Here is an 18,939-nt window from a genome sequence, read left to right on the forward strand (position 1 = left end):
CTCTTTCTCTCTGTCCAGATCACAGGGGCGATCCTCTTGGCTGTGGGACTATGGGGAAAGTTTATGCTGGGTGCGTACATATCTATCATCGCTGACAGCTCCACCAACGCTCCTTATGTTCTCATCGGCACCGGAACATGCATCATCGTGTTCGGACTGTTTGGATGCTTCGCTACCTGCCGCGGGAGCCCATGGATGCTCAAGCTGGTGAGAGCTAGGAGAAGTTGGTGAGAGCTAGGAGAAGTTGGTGAGAGCTAGGAGAAGCTGGTGAGAGCTAGGAGAAGTTGGTGAGAGCTAGGAGAAGTTGGTGAGAGCTAGGAGAAGTTGGTGAGAGCTAGGAGAAGTTGGTGAGAGCTAGGAGAAGTTGGTGAGAGCTAGGAGAAGTTGGTGAGAGCTAGGAGAAGTTGGTGAGAGCTATGAGAAGTTGATGAGAGCTAGGAGAAGTTGATGAGAGCTAGGAGAAGTTGATGAGAGCTAGGAGAAGTTGATGAGAGCTAGGAGAAGTTGGTGAGAGCTAGGAGAAGTTGGTGAGAGCTAGGAGAAGTTGGTGAGAGCTAGGAGAAGTTGATGAGAGCTAGGAAAAGTTGATGAGAGCTAGGAGAAGTTGATGAGAGCTAGGATAAGTTGATGAGAGCTACGAGAAGTTGATGAGAGCTGGGAGAAGTTGGGGAGAGCTAGGAGAAGTTGGTGAGAGCTGGGAGAAGTTGGAGAATTTGATGAGAGCTAGGATAATATGAGAGCTAGGAGAAGTTGGTAAGAGGTAGGAGAAGTTGATGAGAGCTAGGAGAAGTTGATGAGAGCTAGGAGAAGTTGGTGAGAGCTGGGAGAAGTTGGGGAGAGCTACGAGAAGTTGATGAGAGCTACGAGAAGTTGATGAGAGCTGGGAGAAGTTGGGGAGAGCTAGGAGAAGTTGGTGAGAGCTGGGAGAAGTTGGAGAATTTGATGAGAGCTAGGATAATATGAGAGCTAGGAGAAGTTGGTAAGAGCTAGGAGAAGTTGATGAGAGCTAGGAGAAGTTGATGAGAGCTAGGAGAAGTTGGTGAGAGCTGGGAGAAGTTGGGGAGAGCTAAGAGAAGTTGATTAGAGCTAGGAGAAGTTGATGAGAGCTAGGAGAATATTATGACAGCTAGGAGAAGTTGGTGAGAGCTAGGAGAAGTTGGTGAGAGCTAGGAGAAGTTGTTGAGAACTAGGAGAAGTTGTTGAGAGCTAGGATAAGTTGGTGAGAGCTAGGAGAAGTTGGTGAGAGTTAGGAGAAGTTGGTGAGAGCTAGGAGAAGTTGATGAGAGCTACGAGAAGTTGGTGAGAGCTAGAGGAGTTGGGGAGAGCTAGGAAAAGCTGGTGAGACCTAGGAGAAGTTGTCATCCGAGTAACTGAAATTTGTCTATTTCTTCCCACTGGGGAAGAAACAGAATTCAACATCTGTTCCACATTTGTTCAAAGTAATATCATTGAAATGACGTGGAATTCAACCAGTGTGTGCCCAGTGGGTTTGTTTCTGTCTTTGTTTCGTTTTTGATTACTTTCCTTCTCTTCTCCTTCTCTTCTAAACTTTCCTTTCCTACTGTCATTCAACGTTCCTTGCAGTGTTTCGAGAATCTTATCGTGAGCAAAGGGTGAGAAAGTCTGAAAAATATACACAGTCACTCAGTGTCCGTTTTGTGGCGACCTGTGTGCCCTCTCTCTGCAGTATGCCATGTTCCTGTCCCTGATCTTCCTGGCAGAGCTTGTGGCTGGCATCTCCGGCTTTGTCTTTCGTCATGAGGTAGGTGGCCCTGCCATACCTGCCTCTGGCACTCACCCACAGGATCATGAGTACCCACCCACTTGGCATAGATGTCAATTCAACGTCTATTCCACGTTAGTTCAACGTAATTATGTTGAACTGACGTGGAAACAATGTTGATTCAACCAGTGTGTGCCCAGTGGGCAGAATTCATCAGTCAGAGTGTCCATCTGTTCACAACAGGAGAAGCTATGAACACAACAAGAACTTTGTGTTTGTGTTCCCAGATAAAGGGAACCTTCCAGAGGACCTTCAGTGAGGCAGTGAAGAACTACAATTCCCAGGACGAGAGGAGCCTGGCTGTGGACAATGTGCAGCGCAGTGTGAGTGACGATCATTTTGACAGCCAAATTAGGGTTGTGATTAAAAACGGACTGTGATAAATCTCTCTCTCCAACCTCCCTCTCTCTCTCTCTTCTCTCTCTCTCTCTCTCTCTCTCTCTCTCTCTCTCTCTCTCTCTCCATCCCCCTCTCTCCCTCCAGTTGAAATGCTGTGGTGTGTTGAACTACACCAGCTGGTTGTCCAGTATCTGGTTCCCTAACAACGGCATCCCACCCAGCTGCTGTGCCAGCATCTCTGACTGTAACGCTTCTGACCTGCACAATGTCACCATAGCCCCCAGCAAGGTCCACCAGCAGGTCAGACACACACACGGACAGACAGACACACACCGTACACACTGACAAACACACTCACTTGTCTTGTCTTCTATAGGGCTGTTATGAGCTGGTGACTGACTTCATTGAGACTAACATGGGGATCATTGCTGGAGTGACATTTGGAATAGCTGTCTCACAAGTAAGTAACAGTATGGGTCAGTTGTTCTTCCACTCTCCTTCTGTGTGTGTGTGTGTGTGTGTGTGTGTGTGTGTGTGTGTGTGTGTGTGTGTGTGTGTGTGTGTGTGTGTGTGTGTGTGTGTGTGTGTGTGTGTGTGTGTGTGTGTGTGTGTGTGTGTGTGTGTGTGTGTGTGTGTGTGTGTGTGTGTGAGCGTTTGCCCAGTGCAGGTTATTAATGATTACACACGGCTGGGGCGATGTTCACCGCTGCTCCTTCAGACCCAATCAGCTAGTCCGCCACTCAGAGCCTGTTCCATCACACACATACCATTCAGGCGCGCCTCGGGAACTATTATGCAGACCAGAGTACAAGAGCACACACACACACACTCTCTCTCCCCTACCTCCTTCTCTCTCCATTTCTCCTCTCTCTCCTCATTTCTCCTCTCCCTCCTTCGCTCTCTCCTCATTTCTCCTCTCTCTCTCTCTCTCTCTACTCTGTGCGAGTGTGGTCGTTACCTCCTGCTCAGGCTGACATGCTCGATTAGCCCCACAGCGCCGCTCGTCGTCACTGCGACCCCCTCCATTACCCTTAATGGGCCTGGAGGAGGTAGGTAGAGAGAGTGAGAGTGTGTGTGTGTGTGTCTCCGTGGACACTGTGACCTGCGACGGCCTGCTCTTCTGCAGTCCCGAGCCCATTAATTGCACCGTAAACGTTATGGAGGGAAGCGGCGAGGGGAGAAGGAGGGGTGGCAGAGAGAGATCAATGACACCTCTTAGAGGAGCAGCCACCCCTTTAATGTATCTTATCCCTATCCCTCCTATCCTCCTTCCCTGATCCCTCCTCTCTTCCTTCCCTGATCCCTCCTCTCTTCCTTCCCTGATCCCTCCTCTCTTCCTTCCCTGATCCCTCCTCTCTTCCTTCCCTGATCCCTCCTCTCTTCCTTCCCTGATCCCTCCTCTCTTCCTTCCCTGATCCCTCCTCTCTTCCTTCCCTGATCCCTCCTCTCTTCCTTCCCTGATCCCTCCTCTCTTCCTTCCCTGATCCCTCCTCTCTTCCTTCCCTGATCCCTCCTCTCTTCCTTCCCTGATCCCTCCTCAATGAGGATGGAGGGAAGAGGGAGAGGGTGGAGAGAAGAGGGAGAGGGTGGAGGGAAGAGGCGGAGGGTGGAGGGAAGAGGGGAAGGGAAGAGGGGGAGGGTGGAGGGAAGAGGGAGAGGGTGGAATCTCCCACTCTCTCTCTCTCCCCCATTATCGCTCACTCTCTCCCACTCTCTCTTTTTCACTCTCTCTCTCTTTCTCTCCAGTCAATTGGTATGCTGTTGGCATGCTGTCTGTCGAGGCTTATCACTGCCAACCAATATGAGATGGTGTAGCAGTGAGGTGCAGGTGAGTCTGACACACACACAAATACTTTATTTCAATCCACCAATCAAATTGACAAAAAAAGGATCCAAACATGTCAAAGGTCCCTGTATACATGACACTCAAGGGTACAGAAAGCACATCCTTCTCCAAACAGCTAGGCTGCCCATGACAGCTGAAACAGAGCAGTACCTAGCCAATTGCTTTGCCCTAGTTTTTGTCAGGCCTGCAATCTGGAGGCCACGCACTGCAAGCCTGTGTATGTGGCCGAGACTCCCAAATATCAGCCCCGCCAGCTTGCACCTCCACCCCACCAGCTTGCACCTCCACCCCAGGCTGTCCCAGCATGCCACGAGGGGCTGGTATTTAAGCAGCTTCTCAGCAAAGGCCTGCTCCATGTAGCCATCCAATGAGCAGCCCACTTCCAAAACGAACACCTCCCCCTGGTCTCCTCCCACAACAACATCTGGCACACAGGAAAACCCATCGTCATCAATATCAAATGAGCTTCCATCACACAAGAATGGACTCCAGTGGACTCCATTTCATTTGACTCATGTAGAATACAAAATGGGTCATTATCTGCAGGGTACCAGAGTGCTACACACACACACACACACTCTTGTGTAGTGCTATTTGTCTCTGTGACTAAGTGCAATGCATCCAGTGTAATAAGGGGTTGTGTCACAGACCTCCATGGCTGGAACCCCTACAGCCCCCTGCAAGTCACAGTCAAACACACACACACAATCGTGATCTCACTATGCAAAGTGGTTATCGCTAGCTCACACCTTCCCAGCAGGCCCCTCTAATTGGCCGTCCCCGACTGTGCTGCTGTGGATTATAAATAAAACTGTTTGGTTCGCAATTAAACACTCTGATTTATACCGTGTTGGCAGGGCTGTGTGGTGTGATTATGCCTTAAAGAGTTAGAATCCCTCACTTCTCCCCCCTATGACACACTGGCTTAACCTCATAGGATTTAGCCTCATAGGGTTTAGCCTCATAGGGTTTAGCCTGCTAGCGGTTAGCATGGCCGAGCTTCACCAGAGCGTCATTGTCAATTCGAAGCTTGCAGAAACTGTTACTGGCTCCTATCCACCAGACACTGGTTGGCTGTTTTGTCACTTCAGAAGCATCAGGGCTCTAAATAGACCAGAAGCCTGGCACGGGAGGCTCCGGGAGGGTTAACCGACAGACTGCGTTCCACAGGTGCAGAGAGAGAGAGTTGCATTTAGGCATTTAGGCTTCTTACACACATCACAGTCCAAAGGCTCCGCTCATTACAGCAGACAAATGGCTTTCCCTCTGGCTGTGTGGCGGCCCTGCAGGGACTTCTCAGGGATATCTGTCTTCCAAAAGCTTCAGCTGACAAGTTCCAAAAGAGAGGATCCCCTCGTTGTCACTGATTATGGGTGGAGGTGATTGTGTTTTCAGGGAATGTAGTCACACATGCGCAGAGACACACGTACACACACAATCATGTTGAGTCTCTCTGTGATTGTCAGCACCTTTGTTCTTGTTTCCTTCCAGGGAGACCAGGAGGAGAGAGTACACGACACCTTGGAGACTGGGGAGGAACACACCCAAACGCTGGCACACTCCATTCTTACTTTTCCACTCCTTATCTTTCTTACTTTATCACTCTCGTTTTCTCTCTTTCATCTCTTTGAACACATTCCTTAATATGCCACCATGCCATAATTAAAAATGTTACCTTTCAAGACCTTAATTCTTCTAAAATGAATGGTTGTCGATTAGCACCTGCCTCAGCCATATGCTCTGATCCAGGCATGCCATGCCTAATTCAAACACTACCAATCTTCACTTACACAAGTTGACAATATTCCTAAGAAATTGCCTTGATGCAACATAGCTCCTCGTTCCACTGCTATCTTCCCCAGTCTAAATTTCCTGGAAATACTTTGAGAGATGCCATCAGAATTTCCAATATGTCTTCGAAAGAAACTTGAGCCCACTCAGAAGGGACTGAGTTTCTCTGACTGACACACACACACTCTCACACACACACACACACACAGCGTCTGCTTTTTTGCTGCTACATGGACTACAGTAAACCTACATCCTGCTTCTAATGACTATCACTCTAAATGACCTTGTGCAAGTTGCTCTCTGTGGATGTGTATTTGTGATGCGTTTAGATCCTCTGTATTCAGTCCTGTACCTGGTGATCTCTGCCACTCCCTCCCCTGTGCCTTCTGTCTGTCAGTCATAATCAGTCATAATGTTGTTTTGTTGTTGTAATATTTCATTTTAAAAGTCTTAACTAGTCATGTGTGTTTCTATAACAGTAGTCTGAGACACAGACATTTTTCTGGTTTAAACCCCAGTTTTGGTGTTCAAATGTTTTTACACAATCACCTTCTGCTTGAGATCCCACTCTATTTGACTATCCTTGTCCGTTCTCCAGCACATCCAGTTCTCTCTCTCTCCACCGCCACACCCCAGTACATTCGGTTCCAACACCCTCCCCCCTGACTGACGCATATCGCTGCACAAACTAGAGTTTCACTGAGTCAGCACTGCTTTCTGATGATGAGAGAAGACTATTCTACTTCCTGTCTTTTGTTGTTGCCGTTTGCTTCTCACTATATGGGATTGGTAGACAGAGAGAGAGCCAACTGGGCACAGACTGGTTGAATCAACGTTGTTTTCACGTCATTTGTGGAATAGACAATGAATTAATGTCTGCCCAGTGATAGAAAGAGAGAGAGATTCATTCTCAGTGGCAGGACTTGAGGTGTTCGAGCTCGATTTGGTCTGTCATTGCTCTGGCTTGGAACAATCAAATGAAATACCACTTTTTGAAGATTTGCCACTTTTGTGTATTACTTAAATGGAGAATCAGTAATATGACAGCAACCTCTTAGGTGGTAATGACTGTAGGGATAATTCGCTTTAGCGAGGGCCTGGGGGTAGAATGGAGTTGGGCAGACCACTGAGGTCACTGACAGTGTAACTGGTTTCATTCAATTGCCATGTGAGTACAGAAAACTGGTTCCAAGATTCTATTTCTGTAATTACTAGGATTCTTTTAGGTTTTTGTTGTTTGTTTTGGGGTTTTGAGCATTCTGAAGTAGCTCTGTGTTTTCGGGGATCAGTATACAACCAATGTACATGATCAATTTATCTCTCAATCCAAAATTGGACAGATGAAATAAGACTGTATAAAAACAAAGAGAACGTTTTAAAATGCATCACCAGCTAGCATGCCAACAAATGTATGTTGATATTGTGAACAATTGTGATCTTGAATCTATGAATAAAATGGTCATTACATCGTTTCAGTTGTGAGTTTCTGTTGTGAGATATTTACTCTTTTGTTTCTAGAACCGAGTATTTTTTGTTGTTGATAATAAGGTGGGTAGTTAATCATCATTAATGAATTATGCCCCTGATAGATCCAATATAATTTACAGGTAGCAATAATATTTTTACCCCACGGTGTCACTATCACATCTATGAAAAACGTATTCGCGATCCCGTCTAGAAAGGGTGTTCGTGAGGCAGGTTTGACCATAGAATTAGCTATTAGAATAATTTAATTAGAGTAATTTAATAGGATTTTTATGGGCTTGACTGTAAAAAAAATGTACGAACAAGAACAACATCAAATGAAATCCTTACCGTTTGTTACAATGTAACGTATTCACAATGGACATCAGTATTCGTGATCATGAATCTAGTTACAGCATCAGCAACTATACTTTGTTGATACAGCATAAAAAACTAACTACTTTGTTGATAGTGTATACATTGTTAAAATTGTCACTAGTACACCTACTACTTTGTGGGCAGGAATGACGCAACCCCGCCTGAATTAAACTCCTGTTTCAACACGTCGCCAGTTTCCTCAGATGAGCCTGCTCTATTCCACAACTCAAATGACATAATTATGATTCCTTCCTCGCCTCCGTATTTCTTTGAAAGGATGTCATTTGAGACCCTCAATTGCAAACGTACGAGAGCCCTGGTTTTACTAAAACTGTGAAAGCAAGTTTGTCACAGTACACATTTGAGTCATCAGTATTTAAGTGACATTATGTTATTTTCTTCATAATCTCTCCAAAAGAGGAAGTATGGAAGGAAGGTAAAGATAGGTGTTTTTGTTGAAGGAAGTAAACATGTTCTAACCGGGAATTGACTTGCCAGAAAATCAGCCGGGTTGGTGAGAGACCGGCTAAAATCTGATTGGCTGAAAACGGAGTTACGGCTTGTGGGCTGACGCAAGTACGCCACTCTGCATCTCACTGTCCTCCTGCTGGTGCTGAGGATTTATATTAAACTAGCAAGCTGCTATCGGTCGCTTTGCTCACAACAAGCTGTCAAATTAAGACGTTATGCCTTCCACAGAAGTTTAACAGGTGAAGTGGTTATTCGGAAAAATACCAGGGACGATAACATCACGGTGAGTTTGTACTGCTTGAGCTAAATGTATTCTCCACATATGGCTAGCTAGATAATGTTAGCTGTTAATTCAGTGAGTTGAGAACGGAAGCATCTATTGGCCAGTGTGACGATTTCTTAATTTTTGGTAGGCCTAGTATGCAACTAATGATACTGAAATAACGTTACTTGAAGTAACTAACCGAATGGTGTCTCTTATTTCAGGTCGTGCATCCTGTTACTTTGGCCTGAGGGGAAAACATTCGACTGAGACAGATCCGGGAACGCCCTTAGGAAAAAAAGCCACTTGTTAGTCTATTAGTGAGTAACGTTAGGTACAGTTATCACAAGGCAGGCAAGACGTTTGAGAAGTCTGGACGTTTCCTCGGACTGAGTAAGCTTTTGCAGCAGCTAAATTTGTAATTGTAATCCGATAAAGAGCATTAGCTAGTTAGCTTGCTAAGGTTGATTTCAGACTGACAGAGTAAAACTGCATTATCATCGGTGACGCGAGGTAACTAGATTATCTGCACGCGGTCAGGTTTCTCGCAAAAATGATGCACATTTCGGATTCGTACAATCAAAAGAATTCATTGTTCAATGCAATGAACCGATTTATTGGTGCCGTAAATAACATGGATCAGACGGTGATGGTTCCTAGTCTGCTAAGAGACGTGCCTCTAGACGAGGAAGAAGAGGTGAAAACGATATCACCGATTAGGACCGCCAGCAATGGGTCAACCACCTATTTCCAGGACGGAGACATGTACAATTACTATGTGCTATTAAAATCGATCAGGAATGACATCGAATGGGGGGTCCTACAAGCCGACGACAGGCGGAAAGAAAAAATGGGGGTGACTGCGTTGGATATATCCAGAATAGAATCCGATGATGATGATTTGGAGAAACAATTTCATTATCATTTGACCGGACTACACACGGTTCTGTCTAAGCTTACCCGGAAAGCAAACACCCTCACGAACAGGTACAATCAGGAGATTGGAATAAGGGGCTGTGGACTGTGACTACTAGAACGTTGAGTGTGTCAGACGATAACATCAAAAGCCATTGGTGAACAGTGGAATGGGGTGGGGTGGGGGGGTCCTAGTGAATCGTTTGTATTTATTCCCACAGTGGGAATAAATAAATGTAACCTACTAGACGTGTTTCATATGCATTGTTAAACATTTCCCATCTACTGTTTGAATGATTGTTTGCACTAAGTCTTGTGTATTAACGGATTATTGTATGGATGATGGTCTGTCCACCTTAACATTTTTTGTTGTTGATTGGGCAACATTGAATAATGCCCACTGACAGTGGTTTCATATGTTATGGTAGCAATGAGTCATTGCCATACCATTGACTAAATCATATGCTTGATAATCTGTGAACTGGAATCAAATGATAATCACTTTGAATTTGAGAGATTCCAAGAGATTAACACCAACTGTAAATCTTATTTAAGCACCATTTTATTTTTCTATAGAAATGACGGCTCAGCGATTAAACATCTGCTTATTGTTATGTTGTGATCAGTTTATTTGACACAGTCACTGGTTTATTGAGAGGTACACAACTTTGGCATGATAGTTTTGTGACTTGATTAAACTGTAAGATTGTGATTAGTCTGAACTGAAGCCTACAGTGGGTATAGAAAGTCACCACCCCTTTCAAAATGTTCACCTTTTGTTGCCTTACAGCCTGAAATGTAAACACATACATTTAGACTTTTCCCAGCTTTATTTACACACCATAACCCACAACATCCAAGTTAATCTTTCTCTTCTAAACTCAAACAGTAAAATACCCTATTTGGATAAGTGAACCCCCCCCCCACCCCTTACAATTGCAAACTTGTTTTCCATCTGTGATCCATTTTAGGACTTTGATCAGTTCAGAATAAAAAACACGTTTTTATAGAGGACTCCACTGCTCAGTAGTGCAATTCAAAGCAAAGAGTCCACTATGGTAGGAAAGATACTGTCAAAAGATCCATGAGATAAAATTGTGAAAAGGCACAAGTCGGGCTGGATATAAAAAGATGAAAGGCTTTGTCCCTTGGACCACAGTTAAGACCATTATTTGTTTTTATTTAACCGTTAGTTAACCAGGTAAATTGACTGAGAATATTCTCATTTACAGCAACGACCTGGGGGATGAATGAGCCTATTGTAAGCTATTAACAAGTGGTTAAGGTGTATGGCACCACTCAGACCCCGCATAGATCAGGTCATCCCTCCAAACTGAAAGACCGGGCAAGGAGGAGACTGATCAGAGAGGCTACCAAGAAGTCATTGGTGACTTTGAAGGAGTTTCAGGCCTTTATGGCAAAGACTGGTCAATGTGTGCATGTGCCCACTATCACAAGCACTCTACAAATCTACAAGCCTACAGTAAAGAACACCAAGCCTACAGTAAAACACCATTTCTACAGTAAAGAACACCATGTCTACAGTAAAGAACACCATGTCAACAGTATAGAACACCATGCCTACAGTAAAGAACACCATGTCTACTGTAAAGAACACCATGTCTACAGTAAAACACCATGCCTACAGTAAAAAACACCATGTCTACTGTAAAGAACACCATGTCTACAGTAAAGAACACCATGTCTACAGTAAAGAACACCATGTCTACAGTAAAGAACACCATGTCTACAGTAAAGAACACCATGTCTACAGTAAAACACCATGCCTACAGTAAAAACACCATGTCTACAGTAAAGAACACCATGCCTACAGTAAAGAACACCATGCCTACAGTAAAGAACACCATGCCTACAGTAAAGAACACCATGTTAACAGTATAGAACACCATGTCTACAGTAAAGAACACCATGCCTACAGTAAAGAACACCATGTTAACAGTATAGAACACCATGCCTACAGTAAATAACACCATGCCTACAGTAAAGAACACCATGTCTACAGTAAAGAACACCATGTCTACAGTAAAGAACACCATGTCTACAGTAAAGAACACCATGCCTACAGTAAAGAACACCATGTTGACAGTATAGAACACCATGCCTACAGTAAAGAACACCATGTTAACAGTATAGAACACCATGCCTACAGTATAGAACACCATGCCTACAGTAAAGAACACCATGCCTACAGTATAGAACACCATGTTAACAGTATAGAACACCAGTATAAAGAACACCATGTCTACAGTAAAGAACACCATGTCTACAGTAAAGAACACCATGTCTACAGTAAAGAACACCATGTCTACAGTAAAGAACACCATGTCTACAGTAAAACACCATGTCTACAGTAAAGAACACCATGTCTACAGTAAAACACCATGTCTACAGTAAAACACCATGTCTACAGCAAAGAACACCATGTCTACAGTAAAGAACACCATATCTACAGTAAAGAACACCATACCTACAGTAAAGAACACCATGCCTACAGTAAAGAACACCATGCCTACAGTAAAACACCATGCCTACAGTAAAACATCATGTCTACAGTAAAACACCATGTCTACTGTAAAGAACACCATGTCTACAGTAAAACACCATGCCTACAGTAAAGAACACCATGCCTACAGTAAAGAACACCATGCCAGTAAAGAACACCATGCCTACAGTAAAACACCATGCCTACAGTAAGAACACCATGCAGTAAAGAACAGTAAAGAACACCATGTCTACAGTAAAGAACACCATGTCTACTGTAAAGAACACCATGTCTACAGTAAAGAACACCATGCCTACAGTAAAGAACACCATGTTGACAGTATAGAACACCATGCCTACAGTAAAGAACACCATGTTAACAGTATAGAACACCATGCCTACAGTATAGAACACCATGCCTACAGTAAAGAACACCATGCCTACAGTATAGAACACCATGTTAACAGTATAGAACACCATTTCTACAGTAAAGAACACCATGTCTACAGTAAAGAACACCATGTCAACAGTATAGAACACCATGCCTACAGTAAAGAACACCATGTCTACAGTAAAGAACACCATTTCTACAGTAAAGAACACCATGTCTACAGTAAAGAACACCATGTCAACAGTATAGAACACCATGCCTACAGTAAAGAACACCATGCCTACAGTAAAGAACACCATGCCTACAGTAAAGAACACCATGTCTAACAGTAAAACACCATGTCTACAGTAAAGAACACCATGCCTACAGTAAAGAACACCATGCCTACAGTAAAGAACACCATGTCTACAGTAAAGAACACCATGCCTACAGTAAAACACCATGCCTACAGTAAAGAACACCATGCCTACAGTAAAGAACACCATGCCTACAGTAAAACACCATGCCTACAGTAAAGAACACCATGTCTACAGTAAAGAACACCATGCCTACAGTAAAGAACACCATGTCTACAGTAAAGAACACCCTGCCTACAGTAAAACACCATGCCTACAGTAAGAACACCATGTCTACAGTAAAGAACACCATGTCTACAGTAAAAACCCATGTCTACAGTAAAGAACACCATGCCTACAGTAAAGAACACCATGCCTACAGTAAATAACACCATGTCTACAGTAAAACACCATGTCTACAGTAAAGAACACCATGTCTACAGTAAAGAACACCATGCCTACAGTAAAGAACACCATGCCTACAGTAAAGAACACCATGTCTACAGTAAAGAACACCATGTCTAAGTAAAAAACACCATGTCTACAGTAAAGAACACCATGCCTACAGTAAAGAACAACACCATGTCTACAGTAAAAACACCATGTCTACAGTAAAACACCATGTCTACAGTAAAACACCATGTCTACAGTAAAACACCATGCCTACAGTAAAACACCATGTCTACAGTAAAACACCATGTCTACAGTAAAGAACACAATGCCTACAGTAAAGAACACCATGTCTACAGTAAAACACCATGTCTACAGTAAAACACCATGTCTACAGTAAAACACCATGTCTACAGTAAAGAACACCATGTCTACAGTAAAGAACACCATGTCTACAGTAAAGAACACCATGTCTACAGTAAAACACCATGCCTACAGTAAAACACCATGTCTACAGTAAAACACCATGTCTACAATAACACCATGCCTACAGTAAAGAACACCATATCTACAGTAAAGAACACCATATCTACAGTAAAGAACACCATGTCTACAGTAAAACACCATGTCTACAGTAAAACACCATGTCTACAGTAAAACACCATGTCTACAGTAAAACACCATGTCTACAGTAAAGAACACCATGTCTACAGTAAAACACCATGCCTACAGTAAAGAACACCATGTCTACAGTAAAGAACACCATGCCTACAGTAAAACACCATGCCTACAGTAAAACACCATGTCTACAGTAAAACACCATATCTACAGTAAAACACCATGTCTACAGTAAAACACCATGTCTACAGTAAAACACCATGCCTACAGTAAAGAACACCATGCCTACAGTAAAGAACACCATGCCTACAGTAAAACACCATGCCTACAGTAAAAGAACACCATGTCCTAAAACACAGTACAGTAAAACACCATGTCTACAGTAAAACACCATATCTACAGTAAAGAACACCATGCCTACAATAAAGAACACCATGTCTACAGTAAAACACCATGTCTACAGTAAAACACCATGCCTACAGTAAAGAACACCATGCCTACAGTAAAGAACACCATGTCTACAGTAAAGAACACCATGCCTACAGTAAAACACCATGTCTACAGTAAAGAACACCATGTCTACAGTAAAACACCATGTCTACAATAACACCATGTCTCCAGTAAAGAACCATGTCTACAGTAAAGAACACCATGTCTACAGTAAAGAACACCATGCCTACAGTAAAGAACACCACTACAGTAAAACACCATGTCTACAGTAAAGAACACCATGTCTACAGTAAAGAACACCATGCCTACAGTAAAGAACACCATGCCAGTAAAACACCAGTCTAAAAAGAACACCATGTCTACAGTAAAGAACACCATGCCTACAGTAAAGAACACCATGCCTACAGTAAAGAACACCATGTCTACAGTAAAGAACACCATGTCTACAGTAAGAACACCATGCCTACAGTAAAGAACACCATGCCTACAGTAAAGAACACCATGCCTACAGTAAGAACACCATGCCTACAGTAAAACACCATGCCTACAGTAAAGAACACCATGTCTACAGTAAAGAACACCATGCCTACAGTAAAGAACACCATGCCTACAGTAAAGAACACCATGCCTACAGTAAAAACACCATGCCTACAGTAAAGAACACCATGTCTACAGTAAAGAACACCATGCCTACAGTAAAGAACACCATGTCAACAGTATAGAACACCATGCCTACAGTAAAGAACACCATGTCTACAGTAAAGAACACCATTTCTACAGTAAAGAACACCATGTCTACAGTAAAGAACACCATGTCTACAGTATAGAACACCATGCCTACAGTAAAGAACACCATGCCTACAGTAAAGAACACCATGCCTACAGTAAAACACCATGCCTACAGTAAAGAACACCATGTCTACAGTAAAGAACACCATGCCTACAGTAAAACACCATGCCTACAGTAAAGAACACCATGTCTACAGTAAAACACCATGTCTACAGTAAAAACACCATGTCTACAGTAAAACACCATGTCTACAGTAAAACACCATGCCTACAGTAAGAACACCATGTCTACAGTAAAAACACCATGTCTACAGTAAAGAACACCATGCCTACAGTAAAGAACACCATGTCTACAGTAAAAACACCAGTAACAAAAAACACCATGCCTACAGTAAAGAACACCATGTCTACAGTAAAGAACACCATGTCTACAGTAAAGAACACCATGTCTACAGTAAAGAACACCATGTCTACAGTAAAACACCATGCCTACAGTAAAGAACACCATGTCTACAGTAAAACACCATGCCTACAGTAAAGAACACCATGTCTACAGTAAAGAACACCATGTCTACAGTAAAGAACACCATGTCTACAGTAAAGAACACCATGTCTACAGTAAAGAACACCATGTCTACAGTAAAGAACACCATGTCTACAGTAAAACACCATGTCTACAGTAAAACACCATGTCTACAGTAAAGAACACCATGTCTACAGTAAAACACCATGTCTACAGTAAAACACCATGCCTACAGTAAAGAACACCATGTCTACAGTAAAGAACACCATGCCTACAGTAAAGAACACCATGTCTACAGTAAAACACAGTACAAAGAACACCATGTCTACAGTAAAACACCATGTCTACAGTAAAACACCATGCCTACAGTAAAGAACACCATGCCTACAGTAAAGAACACCATGCCTACAGTAAAGAACACCATGCCTACAGTAAGAACACCATGTCTACAGTAAAGAACACCATGCCTACAGTAAAGAACACCATGTCTACAGTAAAGAACACCAGTACAGTAAAGAACACCAGTAAAACACCATGTCTACAGTAAAAACACCATGCCTACAGTAAAGAACACCATGCCTACAGTAAAGAACACCATGTCTACAGTAAGAACACCATGTCTACAGTAAAGAACACCATGTCTACAGTAAAGAACACCATGTCTACAATAAAGAACACCATGTCTCCAGTAAAGAACACCATGTCTACAGTAAAGAACACCATGTCTACAGTAAAGAACACCATGCCTACAGTAAAGAACACCATGCCTACAGTAAAGAACACCAGTACAGTAAAGAACACCATGTCTACAGTAAAGAACACCATGTCTACAGTAAAGAACACCATGCCTACAGTAAAGAACACCATGCCTACAGTAAAACACCATGTAAAGTAAAACACCATGTCTACAGTAAAGAACACCATTCCTACAGTAAAGAACACCATGCCTACAGTAAAGAACACCATGTCTACAGTAAAAACACATGTCTACAGTAAAACACCATGCCTACAGTAAAGAACACCATGCCTACAGTAAAGAACACCATGCCTACAGTAAAACACCATGCCTACAGTAAAAACACCATGCCTACAGTAAAGAACACCATGTCTACAGTAAAGAACACCATGTCTACAGTAAAGAACACCATGCCTACAGTAAAGAACACCATGCCTACAGTAAAACACCATGTCTACAGTAAAACACCATGTCTACAGTAAAACACCATGTCTACAGTAAAACACCATGTCTACAGTAAAGAACACCATGTCTACAGTAAAACACCATGTCTACAGTAAAGAACACCATGTCTACAGTAAAGAACACCATGTCTACAGTAAAGAACACCATGTCTACAGTAAAGAACACCATGCCTACAGTAAAGAACACCATGCCTACAGTAAAGAACACCATGCCTACAGTAAAACACCATGTCTAAAGTAAAACACCATGTCTACAGTAAAGAACACCTTCCTACAGTAAAGAACACCATGCCTACAGTAAAACACCATGTCTACAGTAAAACACCATGTCTACAGTAAAACACCATGTCTACAGTAAAACACCATGCCTACAGTAAAACACCATGTCTACAGTAAAACACCATGTCTACAGTAAAGAACACCATGCCTACAGTAAAGAACACCATGTCTACAGTAAAACACCATGTCTACAGTAAAACACCATGTCTACAGTAAAGAACACCATGTCTACAGTAAAGAACACCATGTCTACAGTAAAGAACACCATGTCTACAGTAAAACACCATGCCTACAGTAAAACACCATGTCTACAGTAAAACAATGAACACCATGCCTACAGTAAAGAACACCATATCTACAGTAAAGAACACCATATCTACAGTAAAGAACACCATGTCTACAGTAAGAACACCATGTCTACAGTAAAAACACCATGTCTACAGTAAAAACACCATGTCTAAGTAAAACACCATGCCTACAGTAAAGAACACCATGTCTACAGTAAAGAACACCATTTCTACAGTAAAGAACACCATGTCTACAGTAAAGAACACCATGTCAACAGTATAGAACACCATGCCTACAGTAAAAAACACCATGTCTACTGTAAAGAACACCATGTCTACAGTAAAGAACACCATGTCTACAGTAAAACACCATGCCTACAGTAAAGAACACCATGCCTACAGTAAAGAACACCATGCCTACAGTAAAGAACACCATGCCTACAGTAAAGAACACCATGTTGACAGTATAGAACACCATGTCTACAGTAAAGAACACCATGCCTACAGTAAAGAACACCATGTGACAGTATAGAACACCATGCCTACAGTAAAGAACACCATGCCTACAGTAAAGAACACCATGTCTACAGTAAAGAACACCATGTCTACAGTAAAGAACACCATGCCTACAGTAAAGAACACCATGCCTACAGTAAAGAACACCATGTCTACAGTAAAGAACACCATGTCTACAGTAAAGAACACCATGTCTACAGTAAAGAACACCATGCCTACAGTAAAGAACACCATGCCTACAGTAAAGAACACCATGTCTACAGTAAAACACCATGCCTACAGTAAAACACTACAGTAAAACACCATGTCTACAGTAAAGAACACCATGCCTACAGTAAAGAACACCATTTCTACAGTAAAGAACACCATGTCTACAGTAAAGAACACCATGTCTACAGTAAAGAACACCATGCCTACAGTAAAGAACACCATGCCTACAGTAAAGAACACCATGCCTACAGTAAAACACCATGCCTACAGTAAAGAACACCATGCCTACAGTAAAGAACACCATGCCTACAGTAAAGAACACCATGCCTACAGTAAAGAACACCATGCCTACAGTAAAGAACACCATGCCTACAGTAAAACACCATGCCTACAGTAAAACACCATGTCTACAGTAAAACACCATGTCTACAGTAAAGAACACCATGCCTACAGTAAAACACAATGTCTACAGTAAAGAACACCATGCCTACAGTAAAGAACACCATGTCTACAGTAAAGAACCATGTCTACAGTAAAGAACACCATGCCTACAGTAAAGAACACCATGCCTGCAGTAAAGAACACCATGCCTACAGTAAAACACCATGTCTAAAGTAAAACACCATGTCCACAGTAAAGAGCACCTTGCCTACAGTAAAGAACACCATGCCTACAGTAAAGAACACCATGCCTACAGTAAAACACCATGCCTACAGTAAAGAACACCATATCTACAGTAAAGAACACCATACCTACAGTAAAGAACACCAAGCCTACATTAAAGAACACCATGCCTACAGTAAAAACACCATGCCTACAGTAAAGAACACCATGTCTACAGTAAAAACACCATGTCTACAGTAAAACACCATGTCTACAGTAAAGAACACCATGCCTACAGTAAAACACCATGTCTCCAGTAAAGAACCATGTCTACAGTAAAGAACACCATGTCTACAGTAAAGAACACCATGTCTACAGTAAAGATCACCATGCCTACAGTAAAGAACACCATGCCTACAGTAAAGAACACCATGCCTACAGTAAAACACCATGCCTACAGTAAAACACCATGCCTACAGTAAAACACCATGCCTACAGTAAAGAACACCATACCTACAGTAAAGAACACCATACCTACAGTAAAGAACACCATGCCTACAGTAAAGAACACCATGCCTACAGTAAAACACCATGCCT

General features: G+C 42.7%; 2 protein-coding genes across 2 annotated transcripts in view; both read left to right on the forward strand.

Annotated features, from left to right (window-relative positions):
- LOC118376413 (tetraspanin-7-like) overlaps nt 1–7,231 on the forward strand; it is a 33,432-nt gene extending 26,201 nt beyond the window's left edge. The window contains exons 3-9 of the mRNA XM_052509094.1: nt 19–207; nt 1,688–1,762; nt 2,011–2,106; nt 2,267–2,422; nt 2,499–2,582; nt 3,869–3,950; nt 5,460–7,231. Coding sequence (XP_052365054.1) covers nt 19–207; nt 1,688–1,762; nt 2,011–2,106; nt 2,267–2,422; nt 2,499–2,582; nt 3,869–3,937 — 669 coding nt within the window. The 3' untranslated portion in view covers nt 3,938–3,950; nt 5,460–7,231. The remainder of the gene's footprint in view (nt 1–18; nt 208–1,687; nt 1,763–2,010; nt 2,107–2,266; nt 2,423–2,498; nt 2,583–3,868; nt 3,951–5,459) is intronic.
- Nucleotides 7,232–8,174: 943 nt separating this feature from the next.
- mid1ip1b (MID1 interacting protein 1b) lies at nt 8,175–9,863 on the forward strand. Its single transcript, XM_035763125.2, has 2 exons — nt 8,175–8,355; nt 8,559–9,863. The coding sequence occupies exon 2, from the start codon at nt 8,888–8,890 to the stop codon at nt 9,359–9,361; it is 474 nt and encodes a 157-aa protein (XP_035619018.2). The 5' UTR covers nt 8,175–8,355; nt 8,559–8,887; the 3' UTR covers nt 9,362–9,863.
- Nucleotides 9,864–18,939: the final 9,076 nt, after the last annotated feature.

The sequence above is a fragment of the Oncorhynchus keta genome, unplaced genomic scaffold (assembly GCF_023373465.1).
Source record: "Oncorhynchus keta strain PuntledgeMale-10-30-2019 unplaced genomic scaffold, Oket_V2 Un_contig_3981_pilon_pilon, whole genome shotgun sequence".
Lineage (NCBI taxonomy): Eukaryota > Metazoa > Chordata > Actinopteri > Salmoniformes > Salmonidae > Oncorhynchus > Oncorhynchus keta.